General features: G+C 46.1%; 1 protein-coding gene across 2 annotated transcripts in view; it reads left to right on the forward strand.

Moving 5' to 3' along the window:
* The window catches only part of chd5 (chromodomain helicase DNA binding protein 5), a 237,282-nt gene that overhangs the window by 56,883 nt on the left and 160,910 nt on the right, over positions 1-19,489 (forward strand). The window contains exons 17-27 of one of the 2 annotated variants that reach the window (XM_068017205.1): positions 1,063-1,236; positions 1,324-1,465; positions 3,171-3,302; positions 4,685-4,802; positions 6,453-6,577; positions 7,447-7,675; positions 9,995-10,164; positions 11,121-11,295; positions 12,895-12,981; positions 13,089-13,177; positions 15,797-15,930. In XM_068017205.1, the coding sequence (XP_067873306.1) occupies positions 1,063-1,236; positions 1,324-1,465; positions 3,171-3,302; positions 4,685-4,802; positions 6,453-6,577; positions 7,447-7,675; positions 9,995-10,164; positions 11,121-11,295; positions 12,895-12,981; positions 13,089-13,177; positions 15,797-15,930 (1,575 nt within the window). The remainder of the gene's footprint in view (positions 1-1,062; positions 1,237-1,323; positions 1,466-3,170; positions 3,303-4,684; positions 4,803-6,452; positions 6,578-7,446; positions 7,676-9,994; positions 10,165-11,120; positions 11,296-12,894; positions 12,982-13,088; positions 13,178-15,796; positions 15,931-19,489) is intronic. The other variant, XM_068017206.1, reaches the window with a different exon arrangement.

The raw sequence follows: 19,489 nt of genomic DNA on the forward strand, positions 1-19,489 counted from the left end.
CCAGAATGAAACCTGGACTCCCAAGGATTAAATAACTAGGACACTAGTGTTGTATTCCCTGGAATTCAGAAGATGAGGAGGTGATTTGATTGAAGTTCTCAAGATATAGAGGGGAACTGATAGGGTAGATGGCAGGAAACTATTTCCGCTGGTTGGGGAATCTATGACGAGGGGGCATAGTCTAAAAGTTAGAGCCTAACCCTATCCCTAACTTGGGAAATGTTGCTTGGCTGAGATCAGTTGACTCCACAGACTGGGAGTAGAATCTGGAACCTCCTTGTCTGGGAGACTCTGAGCGCAAAATGTAACTTCAGTGAGGGGTGGTAGGGCATCAAGCTGTAGTGGAGCGGGGAGAAAGTGGCTCTGATGGAGAGGAAGGGGAGGGTGGGGGGGAAAAGTGGGGCTATGATGGAAAGAGGGGTGGAAGTGGGGGCTGTGATGGAGAGGGGGGATGGGGGGGAGCGGGGGCTGCAATGGTGAGAGGGGAGAAGCGGGGGTGAGATGGGAGTGGGGGAAACGGGCTGTGGTGAATCGGGTACATGCCATTTCCATGGAAAGGAAAGCCAGGCGTGGTGTATGTGGGACGTCCGATTCATTACTGACTGTTTTGCTTCTCTACCAAATTTTAATTTGACCCCAAGTCTTACACTGGACAGTGGAGGTGGCCTCAGCCAGGAGAGAAATCCCTTTATATTGTTCCTCCCATTCCTCCTGCCTTGGATTGAGAACTGGCTGCATTGGAGCTGTGACTGTTGTCCAGTTGCCTGGCACGCTGCACTGGAGTCTTGTTGCACCACCACACTACTGCCCAGGAATACAGGCGTCATGGAAAGGCTGGAATAGAGGTGGTGTGAACAGGGTTGGAGCCAGAATATGTGTGACTGGCTCTCCTGTTGACCATGCCTTTTGAGTAAAGAGGGAGGGGAGGGGACGGGAGGTGGGAGCAGCAGGATTTTGAGTTGTCTGGCCGTGAACCTGGTTTGAGAAGTGGGTGTTGCTGGCAGACTGAGTCCAGCACTGGGGATTGAGGCAGCTACAGTGACTGTTCCTATTTTGTTGCAGTAACCTGGAAGGTTTCTTGGAGGAGTTTGCAGACATCTCGAAGGAGGACCAGATTAAGAAGCTTCATGACCTCCTGGGCCCGCACATGTTGAGGCGTCTCAAGGCTGATGTCTTTAAGAACATGCCGTCAAAGACCGAGCTGATTGTCCGTGTGGAACTCAGCTCCATGCAGAAGTAAGTCGGGAAAGTCAAGCAATGAATCTGCATCCAAGAGTTTGTCCTTATGTTCCATTTCTTCTATTTATGTGTGTGTCATCACAGGAAATATTACAAGTTCATCTTGACCAAGAATTTCGAGGCTCTGAATTCGAAAGGTGGGGGGAACCAGGTGTCCCTGTTGAACATCATGATGGACCTGAAGAAGTGTTGCAACCATCCGTACTTGTTTCCCGTGGCTGCAGTGGTATGTATCAAAAGCTGAAAGGGCAGAAAAGGGACCTCTCCAAGGGGGTCAGAGAGTTGCACACAACTCAATGTAACTTTGCCTCAGTTCATTCATTTACCTCCCAGTCAGAAGGTTGTAGGTTGAAGCCTCACCCCAGAGACTTTCGAACGTGTGAATTAGGAGCAGCAGTAAGCCACTCGATCCCTCGAGCCTGCTCCGCCATTCAGTAAGTTCATGGCTGAACTGATTGCTCCACTTGCATAGAATTATGTAGAACTTACAGCACAGAAACAGGCCATTCTGTTTATGTTGGTGTTTACGCTGCAACTGAGCTGCTGTCACCCTATCTGCAGATCCCTATTCCTTGCTTCCCCCTTAAGTGCATCTATGCCATTCGCCTCAACTAGTTCTGTGAATTCGACATTTTAACCAATCTTTGGGTAAAGAAGTTTCTCTTGAGTTCCCAATTGGATTCCCCACCCCACCGGCCAGCTCCTTGCGTTGCACATGAACGTGTACTCTAGGCTGTCTGGCACTCCCGGTGCAGCATTGACAGAGGGCCACGCTGCCCGGGTGGGGTTGGGGGGGCAGCACTGAGGGAGAGGTGCTCTACCAGAGCTGCTACTTTTCAGATGAGCCTTATATAGCACCAAGTTCAACGGAAGCTGTGCGGCCCCTCAAATCCGGTCTGCTTGGCCATTCTTTATAGTTAAGCCAACACAGTTGAGTGTTGGAAGACCATTCACTGGGGCATTCCAGCGGAGCCCAATGCTGTTCAGTATGAGTCACTGGAACAGGCACCCTGGCTGCCTTTTCTCCCTTCCCTAATCCAGAGGAAACCTGCTGCCAGTTATGACACCCCAACATCTTGCCTACCTAAGATCAGGCAACTCAGCACTGCCTGGGACTTTTCTGGTCTGTATAGTTGAGTTAATTAGGGAAATCTGATTTATACTGTTAGGATCAATTGAGGTTAAGGAGCAAGGTTGAATATTTTCATCCCAGTGACCTGGGTTTGCATCCGGCACTGACAGACAGGATAAAAATCCATTCCTTCCACCTGGATCCACTATAAGGTGTGTGGGAGCAGAGCTACCAATAATTCAGGGCAGCTTGCCAGTCCGGTGGGGTGATTGTATGACACAGTTTGCATTAAAGCAGGTGCAGTGGTGTAGTTAATAGTTCTGTTACTGGACTAATAATCCGGAGCATATGAGTTCAAATCCCACCAGGGCAGTTTGAGAATCTGGAATCAGTTTAAAAAAAATCTGGTATCAATACAGTGACCATGAAGCTGTTGGATTGTCAAAACCCAACTGGTTCACTAATGGTGAGGAAACCTGTCATCTTTATCTGGCCTGGGCCTATATGTGACTCCAGTCCCGCACCAGAGTGGTTGGTTGACTCTTAACTTCCCTCTGAAATAGTCCAGCAAGCCACTCAGTTGTATCAACAGCTGCTGGTTCAAGAAGGCTTTCCCCTGACTGGAAATAAATTCTGGCCTTGCCAGCAATGCCCACATCCTGAGAAATATCAATAATGAATAGAGTCCTGATATACTGAACCGCTGCAACCAAACTGCCCTGAGGAATTGTTGCTACTGCGAGAGGAACAGAGGGCCCACTCTGTAGTCGATGGGCGGGTGTGGGATCGGACTGTGCACTGTCTGGCAATGTGCTTGCCACCTGTGTTAATGCCGACACTGCTTTGCTGGTGTTGACAGGAAGCTCCAGTGTTACCGAATGGATCGTACGACGGGAACTCGCTGGTGAAGTCCTCGGGGAAGCTGATACTCCTGCAGAAGATGCTGAGGAAGTTGCACAGCCATGGCCACCGGGTGTTGATCTTCTCTCAGGTAACCTGGGGGGGGCGGGGCAGGGCGGTGAAAAAAACCCCCTGCATTTATATAACACCTTTCACAACCACTAGGCGTTTGAAAGCTTTACAGCCAGGTACTTTTGAAGTGTAGTCACTGTTATAATGCAGGAAGTGCGGCAGCCACTTTGCACACAGCAAGATCCCACAAACAACAATGTGATAATGACCAGATAATCTGTGTTAGTGATGTTGATTGAGGGATAAAGATTGGCCAGGACACTGGTGATAACAACCTTGCTCTTATTTGAAATAGTGTCATGGAATCTTCTATGTCCACCTGAACCACTTGGTTTAACACCTCACCTGAAAGGTGGGGGGGGGATCTCTGACAGTGAAGCACTCCTTCAGTACTAAAACTGGAGTGTCAGCCTTGCTTTTTGTGTTCAAGTCCTGGGGGAGTGGGACTTGAACACACAGCCTTCTGACTCAGAGGCGAGATTGCTCCCACTGCGCCCCCGCGCTCACCAAGTGGCATGCCGAATGGTGCCCCCTTCTCCCTCCCCTCATCCCACAAACAGCTAAACTGATACATTCACCATCTGCTGTGGTACTGCCTATCTGGATGGTGGCTGGGACTGGGGAGCTGTAATTAGCCTCAGTGTCCCTTGGTGAGGGAGGGGAATTTCAGCCAGGCCCCATTCCCATTCTCTGTCCAATGAGCCCTGCTGGAATGTGCGGATTAACACTGGATGTTTCGACACAGGTGGTCAGCCTCACTAAGTTCTGCCTGAGGTGTCAGTATGGGTAAGTTGGCAGCACCTCCTGTTCACATCCCACTTCAGAGATTTGAGCTACATAACCCAGGCTGACTCTCTCAGTGCAGTACCAGGGGAGTGCTGCACTGTCACAGGTGCCGACTTTTGATAAAACATTAAACCGAGGCCCTGCCTGCTATAATAAAAGCAAAATACTGCGGATGCTGGAAATCTGAAAGAAAAACAAGAAATGCTCTGTCTGCTGTCTCAGTTAGACATTACAGATCCCATGGCATTATTGGAAGAAGAGCAGTGAAGTTCTCCTCGGTCTCCTAACCAGCATTTAACCTTTAACCAACAGCCCAAGATGGATTAATTGGTCATTTATCTCATTGCTGTTTTGTGGAATCTTGCTGTGCACAAATAGGTTGCTGCATTTGCCTACATTACAACAGCGATTGCACTTCAAAAGAGTTCATCGATTTCAAAGGGAGGGGCAGGTCATGCAGGGAATTGAACATGAGTAAGAACATTTTGAGGCTTAGGGAGACCAGGAGCTACTATAGGCCAATGGGTATGGTTGGGGGTGAACGGGACTTGGAGCGAGTTAGGATTGATGCCGAGGGTTTCTGTTGTGGTTCAAAGTGTTGTTTGTGACTGATAGATGACTAAGATGCTGGATCTGTTGGAGGACTTCCTGGAGTATGATGGATACAAATACGAGCGGATAGATGGAAGCATCACAGGCAGTCAGCGGCAGGAAGCTATCGACCGGTTTAACGGTGAGCGGGAGCTTTTTCTTTCTTTCTTGTGGATTTTAGGAAAACAACACTGTACCTTTCACCCGGTGACTGTGTCGAGTACTTTACACATGGGGAAGCCCCAGGTCTGATGAAATAGAGAACTCCCTCTGCACGACACCGGCAGAACATGCTTGACTTTGGTGACAAAACAGCAGCCGCAGCGCTTGTTGCTGCTGCATTTAGAATGTTGTGTCTAGTTTTGGGCACCTTTACGTTAGAAAAGATGTCAAGGTGCGGACAAGATGCAGAGGGATTCGTTAAGATGATATCGAGGATGAGAGGCTTTAATTATGAGGAGAGACAAGAAAATAATGGCTCTTTGCATTAAAATAAGCAAGGTTAAGAGGAGATCTGATGGCAATGCTCACAATTATGTAGGGTATAGATGAGGAACATCAGGAAAAACTATTTCCATTGATTGGTGAGTGGGTAATGAGGGAAATTTAAAATAATCCCCAAAAGAGCGAAGCGAGCTGGCATAAGCTTTGCCAGTTCTGATGAAAGGTCACTGACCTGAAACGTTAACTCTGCTTCTCTCTCCGCAGATGCTGCCAGACCTGCTGAGTATTTCCAGCACTTTGTTTTTATTTCAGATTTCTAGCATCTGCAGTATTTTGCTTTTATCTTCTTTCTGGTGGCTGGGTTGCAGTTCCAGCAGTGGCCACCGCTCCCGATGGCGCAGCTGGGACTAAGAGCTGCTGGCCCGCTGATTGGCTTGCAGCTCCATTAGGCAGGACTTCCTGCCTCAATGAGGTGTAAGTCCCACCTCAGACCGGTTAAGGGCCTGGGGACCGTAAAAATGCGGATCGGATCCCCAGGCCAGGCGGAGGCAGGTTTGCCACCGACTTTTCAGTCGGTGGACAGCTCCCGTCTGCCGAGCGTAAAATTCAGTCCTTGGTTTCCATCGTGGTGGAACTAGCTCTTTGTGGCTTTGCAGAGAGCCAGCACTCACTGTGCGAATGGGCATCTCTGCTGTCCTGCGGAGAAAGGAAAGCTGCTCAACAGCTAATCTTGCCCTACCCTGGCATAACTTACACACTCATCCCTGGTCTTCCCCAACCTAATAAACTGAAATAATCTCTCACTGGGAAGATAATCTAGCCCTTTAACTATTTAGATACCTGTGTCAAAGCATTGCAAAGTCTACACAAGACTAAAACGATTAGAACCAGTATTTGTAAGCCTGTCTAAGTAACTAAGGCTGTTTAAATTGGGAATCATTGTTGTGGCTTTCCTCTTAACTTTTTCTAATGCTTGGGCTGTTCAGGGGTGGTCAGGAAATGCTTTTCCACACAAAGAGTAGTGGAAATCTGGAACTTTCTCCCTCAAAAATTTGTTGAGGCTGGGGGTTAATTGAAAGTTTGAAAACTGAGATTGATAGAGTATTGTTAGATTACGGTATTAAAGGTGTAGATGGAGTTAAGGAACAGATTGCAATGATCTAATTGGTGGGGAGCAGGCTCCATTTGCCTACATCATACCACCCACCACATGCACATGGTCTTGGAACCAACCCCAACTCGGAAGTAACAGCGAGAAGTAGACCCTGGTCCCTGTGACTTTGTATAGACCCTGCAGGTATGGCAATCGGATGCTCACCCATTTCTTTCCCTTTCTTGCTCCTCACAGCTCCGGGAGCTCAGCAATTCTGTTTCCTTCTGTCTACTCGAGCTGGTGGTCTGGGCATTAACCTGGCCACTGCAGACACCGTTATAATCTACGATTCAGATTGGAACCCCCACAACGACATTCAGGTCAGAGCACGCTTTACCCGAGTCTTGAAAATCGGACTGTTCGAAATTATTTGCTTTTTTTTGTTCAAATCGCTCTGTAGAATATGATGCTATGACATCAGGATTTATGGCAGACATGCAATCCGGAGGTTGAGTTCAAATCCAAGTCTGGAAATTGATTTCAGTGATTCTTGTAATTTATGGATCGATACAAGATAAAATGACCATGAAAGCATTTGTAGTAAAACCCCAACTGATTCATGAATGTCCTTCAGGCAGGGGAACCTGCCATCCTTACCCAGTCTGGCCTACACGTGACTCCAGTCCCACGTTCTACATGGTTGACCCTTAATTCTCTTGGAACCAAGAGCAAGTAGGGATGGGCAGTCGATGTGGTCTAACCAACATCACGCATGCCTCTCAGAACAAGTATTTTTATAAAAGGTCATTTGAGATATCTTGGGTCATTTGATGGTCTTTTGGCTGAGTGGGAATCAGTAGGGCTTTGGAGAGGGCATGTGTGGGATAGTGAGTAATTCAGTTTAAAACTTTAGAAATTAGAGGCTGACCTCAGTAAAAGTGACCATGAAGCTGTTCGATTGTCATTAAAAAGCCAGCTCGTTCACTAATGTCCTTAAGGGAAGGAAGTCTGCTGAATCCTAATTCCTAATCTCCTAAACCTGCCCAGAAAAAGTGCCAAACTGAGGCCAGGTGCTCCTTGATAGGGAAGAGAAATTGGAGCATATTATCTCCCTGGGCCACCTTCCTAATGTCCCGGGAACAGGATTCCAGGCGGGCAGGGTGGGGTCGGTGAAAGGCTGGGGGGAGGTGGTGGAATGTTCAGTAAAGGAGTGCAAGAAAATGAATCAAATCCAACATCTGTACTCCAGGCGTTCAGCAGAGCTCATCGTATTGGCCAGAACAAAAAGGTGATGATCTATCGCTTCGTGACCAGAGCATCGGTAGAGGAACGCATCACACAAGTAGCCAAGAAGAAGATGATGTTGACTCACCTGGTGGTGCGACCGGGCTTGGGCTCCAAGTCTGGGTCACTGTCCAAGCAGGAGTTGGATGATATCCTCAAGTTTGGCACAGAGGAGCTCTTTAAGGATGATGAAGGTGAGGAAGCAAGAGGCAGAGTGATGGGGTGGGGCGGGGAAGACATGAAGTGGGGACAACAAATATGACATAGATCCAGGATGGGGTACAAGGAGAAATTTCCCACTTTTTCCCTTGATTGTTGTCACTCTACCCAAAATGTTCAGAAGATTAATAAAATTCTCCTGTAGAAACTTTTATGCAACTAGATTTGAAATAAATCATTGAGATTCACCTTGTGATTCAGCACAAAGGAACATTGGAAGAGGGGGAGGCCATTCAGCCCCTTGAGCTTGTTCTACCATTCAGTCAGATCATGGCTAGTCTGTATCTTGGCTCCATCCACCTGTCTTGGTTCCATACCCTCTTATTGTAAAAATCTATCAATCTCAAGTCATAGATACGTGGCCCAGTGTAGTATGGAGCCTCACAGACCTGGAGGCTCACTCTCCGATGTGTGATGAGTCAGTTGATGTCAAGTGTGGCAGCAGTAAGAGGTCTCAGTGCCTGCATTGGGTATTGAGATCAGCCAGTGATCCTGTTTCTGTGACCACAGGTGGAAGATGTGTGGGGTTTGGGGGGAGGGCAGAATTGGGCTTAGTCATGATGCTTCCCCCATGGTTAAATAACCCACCAGCACTCGCCATCTAGGCTGACACATGCAGAACTGGCCAATTGGGTGAGATAGCAGATGACAACTAGCACCTGTGGCACTGTGGCCCAGGCAGCCATCATCTTCAGCAGAGGAGAGGAGAGTCCTGGAAGGAAAATATCTTTAAAAAGAAATGCACCTCAGTCTCTGAACCCAGGTTTCAGAGTTCAAAGAAAAGCAATAGGAGGGAGATTATTGCCCTTGAAAGGGGATGGGGAACCAAGATAATTTGAATATTGGGAATTTAAGTTCTGAGGCAATGTTAAGGAAGCTGGGCTCATTTTCTTTGAAAATGAAGACTTTGAGGTGACTTTTACGTGATTATGAAGGAAACTTACAAAACTGGTGAAGATAACCTTTTCAGTATGGTGTTAACCAGGGTGCATATGTGAAAAAGGGAAAGCTAGGAGATAAAAAGGAAATTTTTCAGAGAAGATCATTGACACGGACATTATTACTGGGTTGAAGGGATATTTGGATATACTTTTGAGAGAGCAGGATGTGAGGTGTCTGTTCAGGTAGGTTTGCTTTGTCGAAAGAGATAGCGTTTTGGGACTAAATGGCCTTGTTCTGCTCCTAAATTTTAAAACACTTTTATGAGGGAAGAGAGTTATAGAAAGAGGGAGGATAAAAGCAGGAAAGTATCCAAAAGGTAGTGGATGCCGGGGGAGAATTGGAGTTTTCAGGACTGTGATTAATAGATTTTTGTTGGGTAAGGGTGTCAAAGATTATAGTGTACAGATGGAGTTGAGGTACAGATGAGCGATGACCTGTTTGCATGGTGGAACAGGTTTAAGGGGATGAATGGCTTCCTTCTGTTCCTATGTTCCTTTGTTCTTATAGTTGGAGAGAAATGTTATAGAATTATGTCGTATGACATAAAGGCCTGCTTGGGTCTATAAAAAAAAACCCGACCCGAGCCCGACAGAACCACATCCGACCCGAGCCTGACCCGGCCCGAGTCCTTCTATTTTTTTCCTGCGCCCGACTTGACCATCAGTTAACTTACCTTCTGTTTTCCACTTTGTTGCTGATCTGCACAAGCTTAAAATAACTGTAACAAAACCACCTTTCTAGTCCAAAAATTAAATTAACATTGGAGCCACTTACCTGTGATAGAGCTTGTCCGACCCGACCTGGGCCCGAATGCCGGATCTGGAAATGCAAACGGGCCGGACCCAAACCCAACATATGTCGTCTGGTCCCTTTGGGTTCGGGTCGGGTAGCAGGCCTTTTGTATGAGAGCATCGAAACGGGCCATTTTGCTCAGCAGGTCCATGCCAGTGGTTATACTGGTCACAAGCCTCCTCCCACCCCATTTTATATAACCCCATCAACATGCCATTTTATTCCTAAATATATTTTTTATATATATAAATGGATACATATATAAAGTATTTAAGAATCATAGAATGCGAAAGGGGTAGGTTTAAAAGTCTAGATTTTCTAACATCTATTGTTTCAACACCGATTGGAACTTGTAGGGTTTGAGAGGAAGACACGGGAGAAGAATTATGGAATGGGAGAAAACCAGAGATGGTTGCAGGATGACAGAAATAATTAAAAAGATTATACCCCCATGCGTAATGCCATGAGAGGCCAGTCAGTTTGCAAACTGGTCATTCTAAGGTGCTCGCCTCCAGGAGAGCAAAGTAAGTGTTGATCATTGTTGGATCTTTAACTTCCAGCTGAGAAGGAGGCTGAGGAGATGAGGATGATCCACTACGATGACCGTGCCATCTCGAAGCTGCTCGACCGCAACCAGAACGCGACAGATGACGCTGACATTCAAAACATGAACGAGTATCTCAGCTCCTTCAAAGTTGCTCAGTACGTGGTGCGGGAGGAAGAAGAGCAGGTGACAACTTTCCTTCGACAGTTAAAGTCAACGAGCAAGGGGGTGAAAGGTTATCGGGGGTAGGTGGGAATGTGGAGTTGAGGTTACAATCAAATCAGCTATGATCTTATTGAATGGCGGAGCAGGCTCGAGGGGCCGAGTGGCCTACTCCTGCTCCTAATTAATATGTTCATATGTATGTTTGTAACGAGAGCTCAGAGGGGTCGGACTGAGCAGCAGAGACAGACAGATCTGGAAAGCCCCTGGGGTGGGACAGAAGGGCGATTTATAAAGAAGCTAGCAGGATGAACAGGACCAATTTAATGGGGCACAAACTTAGTGGAAGTGGGTCTTCCAGACTCAATCCCTCCTCTTGGTGAATCTGCCTCTTCCATTGTGTGAGTCGTGCTGGAGGGTTGGAGATTGGGCAGAATAAAAGGAAAAGGGGGCATTTGCTACTTGGAGAGGAGAAGGGGATAGAATTAATGGCAAAGAATGGGGTGGTTTATAGTAACTGTCACTTACCAAATGTTGGGGTAATTATCCTCAATTTCTCATTTGTAGCTTGATCTAATAGAAAAATTAATGATTTAAACATTTATGGATCTCAGGACTTCCCAAGTGGTTCAAAATGAATCACTTTTATTATGCAGGGCACCATAATCTTTGTTCACAAGCACTAGGATTTTACTCAGTAGTGTACAGACAAAATCTTCCCCCAAAGTCTTCTTTGTTTTTCCCTGAGGTGCATCACAGAAAATATCCCTTGTTTCATTGCTGATTCAAGTTCTAGTTGTACAGGGAGAATGCAATTATACACTTCAACAATTCACTGTGCTAATAAACAACCCAGTGCCCCTGTCTTAGCGGCCCCGGTCTTAGCGACCGGGATTAGCAGGTATTTATGCTTTAAATTAACTTTCACGGATGATTTCCTTTTAATGCAGCTGTTCTGTTGATGGTCTTGAATTGTTTAGGAGGAAGTTGAAAGAGAGATCATTAAACAGGAAGAGAATGTGGACCCTGATTATTGGGAAAAGCTTCTCAGACATCATTACGAACAGCAGCAAGAGGATCTCGCCAGGAACCTGGGCAAAGGCAAACGCATACGCAAACAGGTCAACTACAATGATGCCTCCCAAGAGGACCAAGGTATTTACTCATACAACAGAAACATGGGCAGTGGGACCGGGAGGGCTCACATACAGCCAGTTTATTGACTCTTTGAGAGGTTCTTCTCTTTGCTTTTGTAGACTTTTCAGTGTCGAACGTCCTTCTCCATCTTGACTATTGGACCAAAGGCTTGTGGAATGTTGTGTGACCCCATCTGTGCTGGCAGTGACAGTGGGTTTGGTACGTTAGTATATTCCACCACTGCCCTTCCCCCGCCCCCACCAGTGTTCCACAGCCCACCTCCTTTTCTGAAGCCTTTGACACTGCTGGAATTGGATTCCTTGTGTCCTGAGCCCCATCCTATCCAGCCACATGACCATGTTCCAGTAGAGGTACTAGGATATGGGCACCGTTTGGTTTCCCATCTTAGCCCAACCCCGTTGTGTTGGTGTGAACTTTATTTTCACCCTGACTGAGTTCAGCCCTTTTGGATCAAACTTCTTTGTTGGAATGGCTCAGCTACTGACTGCCCGAACCATTTCTGGCTGCCCAAACATTGTCAAGATATCACCTCCTCCATGGATAATTCCCAATCTTCCAGCAGGAGTGGGATCTGAGCACCTGGGGGGAGAGGCAGTATAAAAAGGGTAAAACAAAATACGTTCTGAACGTGTGTCCAACATTGGTTCCCTTACGTGGAACAGGTTCAGAGAATGGCAGCGAGACTGGTGCCCAGTTTAAAGGCCCTTAATTAGCATGATAAGCTCAGAGAACTGAGTCTTAATTAAACAAAAGCATAGACTGCAAGGGGAGTCGGTTGAGAGTTGATTACACCAGGAGTCATCAGCCTCTGAAAAAAGTGCACCAAATGCGATTCACTGCAAGTGCCTGAATAAGGGGCTGGTATAGATTCTACGCTATGACCAACACCACAACTTGCTAAAGGTCTGTAGGGCAGTGGGCAAGAGTTCAGCTGTGCCTGAATGGGTAACACTTCCGCATCTTGAGTAAAAAGGTCCAGGATCTTGAGTCCTTAATCCAGGCTAACACTCTGTGTTGTACTGAGTGAGTGCTGCACTGTCAGAGGTGCTGTCTTTTGGATGCGATGTTAAATCGAGGCCCCACCTGTCCTGTCATGTGGCTGTAAACGATCCCATGGCACTATTTTGAAGAAGAGCAGGGGAGTTCTCCCCTGTGTCCTGGCCAATATATATCCCTCAACCAACATCATTTAAACAGATGATTTGCTTGTAATCACATTGCTATTTGTGGGATCTTGCTGTATGCAAATTTCCTGCATTACAGCAGTGACTGCACTTCAAAAAGTACATCATTGGCTGTAAAGCACTTTGGGATGTCATGAGATCATGAATTGTGCTATATAAATGTAAGTTCTTTCTTTCATGGTCACCAGCTCAGAGTGGAATTTCCCAGAGTTTTTTTAACCCCTGAATTTGCCTCAGGTTTAGTTTCTACTTTATTTTATCCCAGGAGATGGTGTGGCTGTAGGTGGGAGGCCATGAGTGCCCATGATGCTCAGTTGCATTGTGGCAGTACGGGACTGGCTCAATGGGCCAAGTGGCCTTTGCCATTTCTGCATGTCCGTATTCCTACTCGTCCTCCTGTTCTCTTTTCCAGAGTGGCAAGATGACCTATCGGACAATCAGTCTGAATACTCTGTGGGGTCAGAGGATGAGGATGAAGACTTTGAGGAGAAGCCTGAAGGTGAGGGCTTAGTCATGGCTCTCTTTATAATTTAGGGCTGTATTTCGACCTGGAATTGTGAGCTGTGTTGGTCCAGAACTTTCAATCCTAAATTTTATACTTTCCAGCTGGGAGACGACAGTCACGGAGGCAGCTTAAGACTGAAAGAGACAAACCCCTCCCTCCCTTACTGGCACGAGTTGGTGGGAACATTGAGGTAAAAATATCTTCCTCAGAAAACTTTTCTTTATGATCGTTGACCATAAACACCCCCAGGGCAGGTAGAGCATGGATTAGATACAGAGTAAAGCTCCTTCTACACTGTCCCATCAAACACTCCTGGGGTTAGATACAGAGTAAAGCACCTTCTATACTGTCCCATCAAACACTCCCGGGGTTAGATACAGAGTAAAGCTCCCTCTACACTGTCCCATCAAACACTCCTGGGGTTAGATACAGAGTAAAGCTCCCTCTACACTGTCCCATCAAACACTCCCGGGGTTAGATACAGAGTAAAGCTCCCTCTACACTGTCCCATCAAACACTCCCGGGGTTAGATACAGAGTAAAGTTCCTTCTGCACTGTCCCATCAAACACTCCTGGGGTCAGATACAGAGTAAAGCTCCCTCTACACTGTCCCATCAAACACTCCTGGGGTTAGATACAGAGTAAAGCTCCCTCTACACTGTCCCATCAAACACTCCCGGGGTTAGATACAGAGTAAAGTTCCTTCTGCACTGTCCCATCAAACACTCCTGGGGTCAGATACAGAGTAAAGCTCCCTCTACACTGTCCCATCCAACACCCATCAGGACTGTTTCTATGCCCTGATTTTTTTTTGTTGTTAGATTTCTGTGGGTAAAAGTACCAAAGGTTATGGAGCTAAGGTGGCTAAATGGAGTTGAGGTACAAATGATCTAATTGAATGGAGGAACAGGCTTGAAAGGCTGAATGACCAACAGCTGCTCCTATGTTCCTAGGTTCTTTGTTACAGAATGTGTTAGTAGAATAGTCCCTGCATGTTTGAAACAGAGGGACTGGCTCTATTTTTCTGGTTATTAGCAATCCCTATTGGTAGGCTGTTAGCAGACCAGAGGGAGAAGGAACAAATCTCTCAGCCACTTCACAGAGGACCAGAGAGCTCTCAATCACATTAAACTGTTTCTCTAGTGTGGGAGGGAGAATAAGGCACTGTTTCTGCTGAGGTGGCTGGTCAGATGCACACTTGATGCACATCTTATACTGTAGACAGACAGACACGGGTGGGGAAGGCTTCAGTAAAAATAAATCAGTTTGTGCCCTACGGGTATTTGATGAATCAGTCATACAGCCCAAAGAGGTCTGGGTAGTCGCTAGTGGTTATGGGACTTGACTAGCAACCTAGAGATTGTGAATTCAATAAATCTGCTTAACAATAGCTGCTGAATTGTAGTAAAAAAAACCAGCTGGTTCATTAATATCCTTGAGGGAGGGGAATCTGTGACCTGCCTTTACCTGTTCTGGCCTACATGTGACTCCAGTTCCACAAGACGTGATTGATTCTTGTACACCCTCAGGGCAGCTGGGAATGAGCAATCATTTCTGCCTTGCTCATATCCTGTGAGTCCCAAGTTTTAGCCTTGGAATATGCGCACGTGTGGGCTTTATCTTTCCTTATCCTATGTTTGGAAGCATCCGGAGTGGAGGGGGAAGATTTGGCCAGAAAGGGAGGCAGTTCCGTGGAGATTTCCTGACCAAGTCAGAGGAAGAGATTGGGAGTGGTCAGGAATATCAGAAAATTGATGAGCAGGAATATACCAGCTTAGTCAATCTCGTCTGCTCCACACTTAGGGTACCCGGAGCATTGATTTAGACACTCCCCCAGCCCTTAACCATATAATCCCTTGTGAAAGACAAGAAGAAATAAAGGAAATCCAGGGTCAAAAAGGAAAATTGCTTGGTAAGATACCTCTACCACCCCCCTCAGGCGATGGAGACTAGTCCAAGAGATCACATGGGATTGTTCTATGTTAAGTTGCTTGCTTTTTATAAGATGCGATCTCTGTCTCAGCCAAGAGCTTCCTTTAGAAGGTGCTCAAAAAGGTAGCACACACCACACCAGCCAGCTACGGATTGGACTGCTTCGGAATTTCCTCCCTGAACCTCCGCCTCTCTCCCACGCCTTCCTCCTTTAAGATGCTCCTTTAAACCTACCTCCTTAACCAAGTTTTTGGCCACCTTCCCTAATATCTCCTTATGTGGCTGGGTGTCAAATTTTGCTTTAACATACTCCTGTGAAGCGCCTTGGGATGTTTTATTACGCTAAAGGTGCTATATAAATACAAGTTGTTGTAAGGAGGAAAATCCTTCCCCGGTTAACAAAGGAAAACCCAGAAGTGAATATCATTGTTGGAATGGTAGGAATTCTGTCTTGGAAGTGTTATTGGGACAGGCTCCGTAGAGGGAGGACTAGTTGTTAATCTGTTAATTATGTGTCAATGGTTTGATTATATGCAGATGAAGGGTGTTAATTGGGGTCTTAGGTGAGTATTTAAAAGCAGACACACCCTGAGACTGGGAGAGGGATTTGTGTGAGGAGCTACGTGTTTGTAATCCTTTTAGTCTGCACAATAAATGTAAAACTGAGTAAATATAGGCTCCAGCATTATCCTTCCATAACAAGTTTTCTGGAGTTTAATACTAGTGACATACATTACAGTCCTTGTCCCAGTGTCACTAATTCGAGGATGGATGTGGTGAGGAGATGAGTGTGTAGTACATTCCAGGGTCATGTGTAAATAAAGATTTCTGTGATGCCCTTCCTCTCCCCGTGCTGTTTAATTGTGTCTGTGTTTAGGTTCTCGGATTCAATGCTCGCCAGCGAAAAGCCTTTGTCAACGCCATCATGCGCTGGGGGATGCCGCCCCAGGATGCCTTCAACTCTCACTGGCTTGTCCGGGATCTCCGGGGCAAGAGTGAGAAGGAATTCAGGTACATTTAAAATAAACAAATGAATTCCTGCCAATTTTATTTTCCTCTAGCCCTGTCCTCTTCTACTCCCTTCCTATCTTCTTGGAGACAGCAGTCCCGGGGGATGGGGGCAGACAGGAGTTCCGGGCAGTCCTGGGTGTGGGGATAGAAACAAGAAATGCTGGAACCACTCAGCAGGTCTGGCAGCATCTGTGAAAAGAGAAGCAGAGTTAACATTTTGGGTCAGTGACCCTTCTTCGGAACTCAATATGGGAGCTCCAGCTCCCAATTCTGAGTTGACGTCCAGCGGGATATTTGTGTTCGGTTGGTGTGAGTGCCCCTCCCTGCCACCCATTCAGTATTTAGGAAGGACAGACCAAAAGCAAAAGGCGGTGGAGTTGCATTGCTGGTTAAAGAGGAAATTAATGCAATAGTGAGGACAGATATTAGCTCTGACGATGTGGAATCTGTATGGGTAGAGCTGAGAAACACGAAGGGGCAAAAAACATTAGTGGGGGTTGTATATAGACCCCCAAACTGTAGTGGTGATTTTGGGAATGGCATTAAACAGGAAATTAGAGACGCATGCGATAAAGGAACATCTGTAATTATGGGTGACGTTAATCTGCATATAGATTGGGCAAATCAAATTAGTCACAATACCGTAGAGGAGGAATTCTTGGAGTGTATACGGGATGGTTTTCTGGCCCAATACGGTGAGGAACCAACTCGAGAACAGGCCATCCTAGACTGGGTATTGTATAATGAGAGAGGAATAATTGCCCGTCCAGTGGTGCGAGACCCCTTGGGGATGAGCGACCATAATATGATAGAATTCTTCATCAAGCTGGAGAGTGACGTAGTTGATTCTGAGACTAGGGTCCTGAATCTTAAGTAAAGGAAATTATGATGGTATGAGGCGCGAGTTGGCTTTGACGGATTGGGAAATATTACTTAAAGGGATGATGGTGGATAGGCAATGGCAAACATTTAAAGAGCGCATGGATGAACTGCAACAATTGTTTATCCGTGTCTGTTGCAAAAGTAAAACGGGAAAGTTAGCCAAACCATGGCTTACAAGGGAAATTATAGATAGCATTAGATCCAAGGAAGAGGCATATAAATTTGCCAGGAAAAAACAACAGACCTGAGGATTGGGAGTAGTTTAGAATTCAGCAAAGGAGGACCAAGGGATTAATTAAGAAGGGGAAAATAGAGTACGAGAGCAAGCTTGCGGGGAACATAAAAACTGACTGTAAAAGTTTCTATAGGTATGTGAAGAGAAAAAGATTGATGAAGACAAATGTAGGTCCCTTACAGTCAGAAACAGGGGAATTTATTATGGGGAGCAAAGAAATGGCTGACCAACTAAATGCATACTTTGGTCTGTCTTCACAAAGGAGGACACAAATATCATACCAGAAATGTTGGGGAACACAGGGCTTAGTGAGAGAGAGGAACTGAAAGAAATCAGTATTAGTAGAGAAATGTGTTGGGGAAATTGATGGTATTGAATGCCGATAAATCCCCAGGGCCTGATGGTCTGCATCCCAGAGTACTTAAGGAAGTGGCCCTTGAAATAGTGGATGCATTGGTGGTCATCTTCTAAGATTCTATAAACTCTGGAACAGTTCCTACAGATTGGAGGGTAGCTAATGTAACCCCACTATTTAAAAAGGGAGATGGAGAGAAAGCAGGGAATTATAGACCAGTCAGCCTGACATTGGTAGTGGGGAAAATTCCAGAGTCCATTATCAATGATTTTATAGCAGAGCAAGGAGAGGACACGAGAAGTCATTGGCGGATAGGATCAAAGAAAACCCTAAGGCCTTCTATAGGTATATCAGGAATAAAAGAATGACTAGAGATAGGTTAGGGCCAATCAACGATAGTAGTGGGAAGTTGTGTGTGGAATCGGAGGAGATAGGGGAAGTGTTAAATGAATATTTTTCGTCAGTATTTACAGTGGAGAAAGAAAATGTTGTCGAGGAGAATACTGAGATACAGCCTACTAGGCTAGATGGGATTGAGGTTCACAAGGAGGAGGTGTTAGCAATTTTGGAAAGTGTGAAAATGGATAAGTCCCCTGGGCCAGATGGGATTTATCCTAGGATTCTGTGGGAAGCCAGGGAGGAGATTGCAGAGCCTTTGTCCTTGATCTTTATGTCGTCATTGTCGACAGGAATAGTGCCGGAAGACTGGAGGATAGCAAATGTTGTCCCCTTGTTCAAGAAGGGGAGTAGAGACAGCCCTGGTAATTATAGACCTGTGAGCCTTACTTCGGTTGTGGGTAAAATGTTGGAAAAGGTTATAAGAGACAGGATTTATAATCATCTAGAAAAGAATAAGTTCATTAGCGATAGTCAGCATGGTTTTGTGAAGGGTAGGTCGTGCCTCACAAACCTTATTGAGTTTTTTGAGAAGGTGACCAAACAGGTGGATGAGGGTAAAGCAGTGGATGTGGTGTATATGGATTTCAGTAAGGCGTTTGATAAGGTTCCCCACGGTAGGCTATTGCAGAAAATACGGAAGTATGGGGTTGAAGGTGATTTAGAGCTTTGGATCAGAAATTGGCTAGCTGAAAGAAGACAGAGGGTGGTGGTTGATGGTAAATGTTCATCCTGGAGTTTAGTTACTAGTGGTGTACCGCAAGGATCTGTTTTGGGGCCACTGCTGTTTGTCATTTTTATAAATGACCTGGAAGAGGGTGTAGAAGGGTGGGTTAGTAAATTTGCGGATGACACGAAGGTCGGTGGAGTTGTGGATAGTGCCGAAGGATGTTGTAGGGTACAGAGGGACATAGATAGGCTGCAGAGCTGGGCTGAGAGATGGCAAATGGAGTTTAATGCGGAAAAGTGTGAGGTGATTCACTTTGGAAGGAGTAACAGGAATGCAGAGTACTGGGCTAATGGGAAGATTCTTGGTAGTGTAGATGAACAGAGAGATCTTGGTGTCCAGGTACATAAATCCCTGAAAGTTGCTACCCAGGTTAATAGGGCTGTTAAGAAGGCATATGGTGTGTTAGCTTTTATCAGTAGGGGGATCGAGTTTCGGAGCCACGAGGTCATGCTGCAGCTGTACAAAACTCTGGTGAGACTGCACCTGGAGTATTGCGTGCAGTTCTGGTCACCGCATTATAGGAAGGATGTGGAAGCTTTGGAAAAGGTGCAGAGGAGATTTACTAGGATGTTGCCTGGTATGGAGGGAAGGTCTTACGAGGAAAGGCTGAGGGACTTGAGGTTGTTTTCGTTAGAGAGAAGGAGGAGGAGAGGTGACTTAATAGAGACATACAAGATAATCAGAGGGTTAGACAGGGTGGATAGTGAGAGTCTTTTTCCTCGGATGGTGATGGCAAACACGAGGGGACATAGCTTTAAGTTGAGGGGTGATAGATATAGGACAGATGTCAGAGGTAGTTTCTTTACTCAGAGAGTAGTAGGGGCGTGGAATGCCCTGCCTGCAACAGTAGTAGACTCGCCAACTTTAAGGGCATTTAAATGGTCATTGGATAGACAAATGGATGAAAATGGAATAGTGTAGGTCAGATGGTTTCACAGGTCGGCGCAACATCGAGGGCCGA

This window comes from Heterodontus francisci, chromosome 37 (genome assembly GCF_036365525.1).
Source record: "Heterodontus francisci isolate sHetFra1 chromosome 37, sHetFra1.hap1, whole genome shotgun sequence".
NCBI lineage: Eukaryota > Metazoa > Chordata > Chondrichthyes > Heterodontiformes > Heterodontidae > Heterodontus > Heterodontus francisci.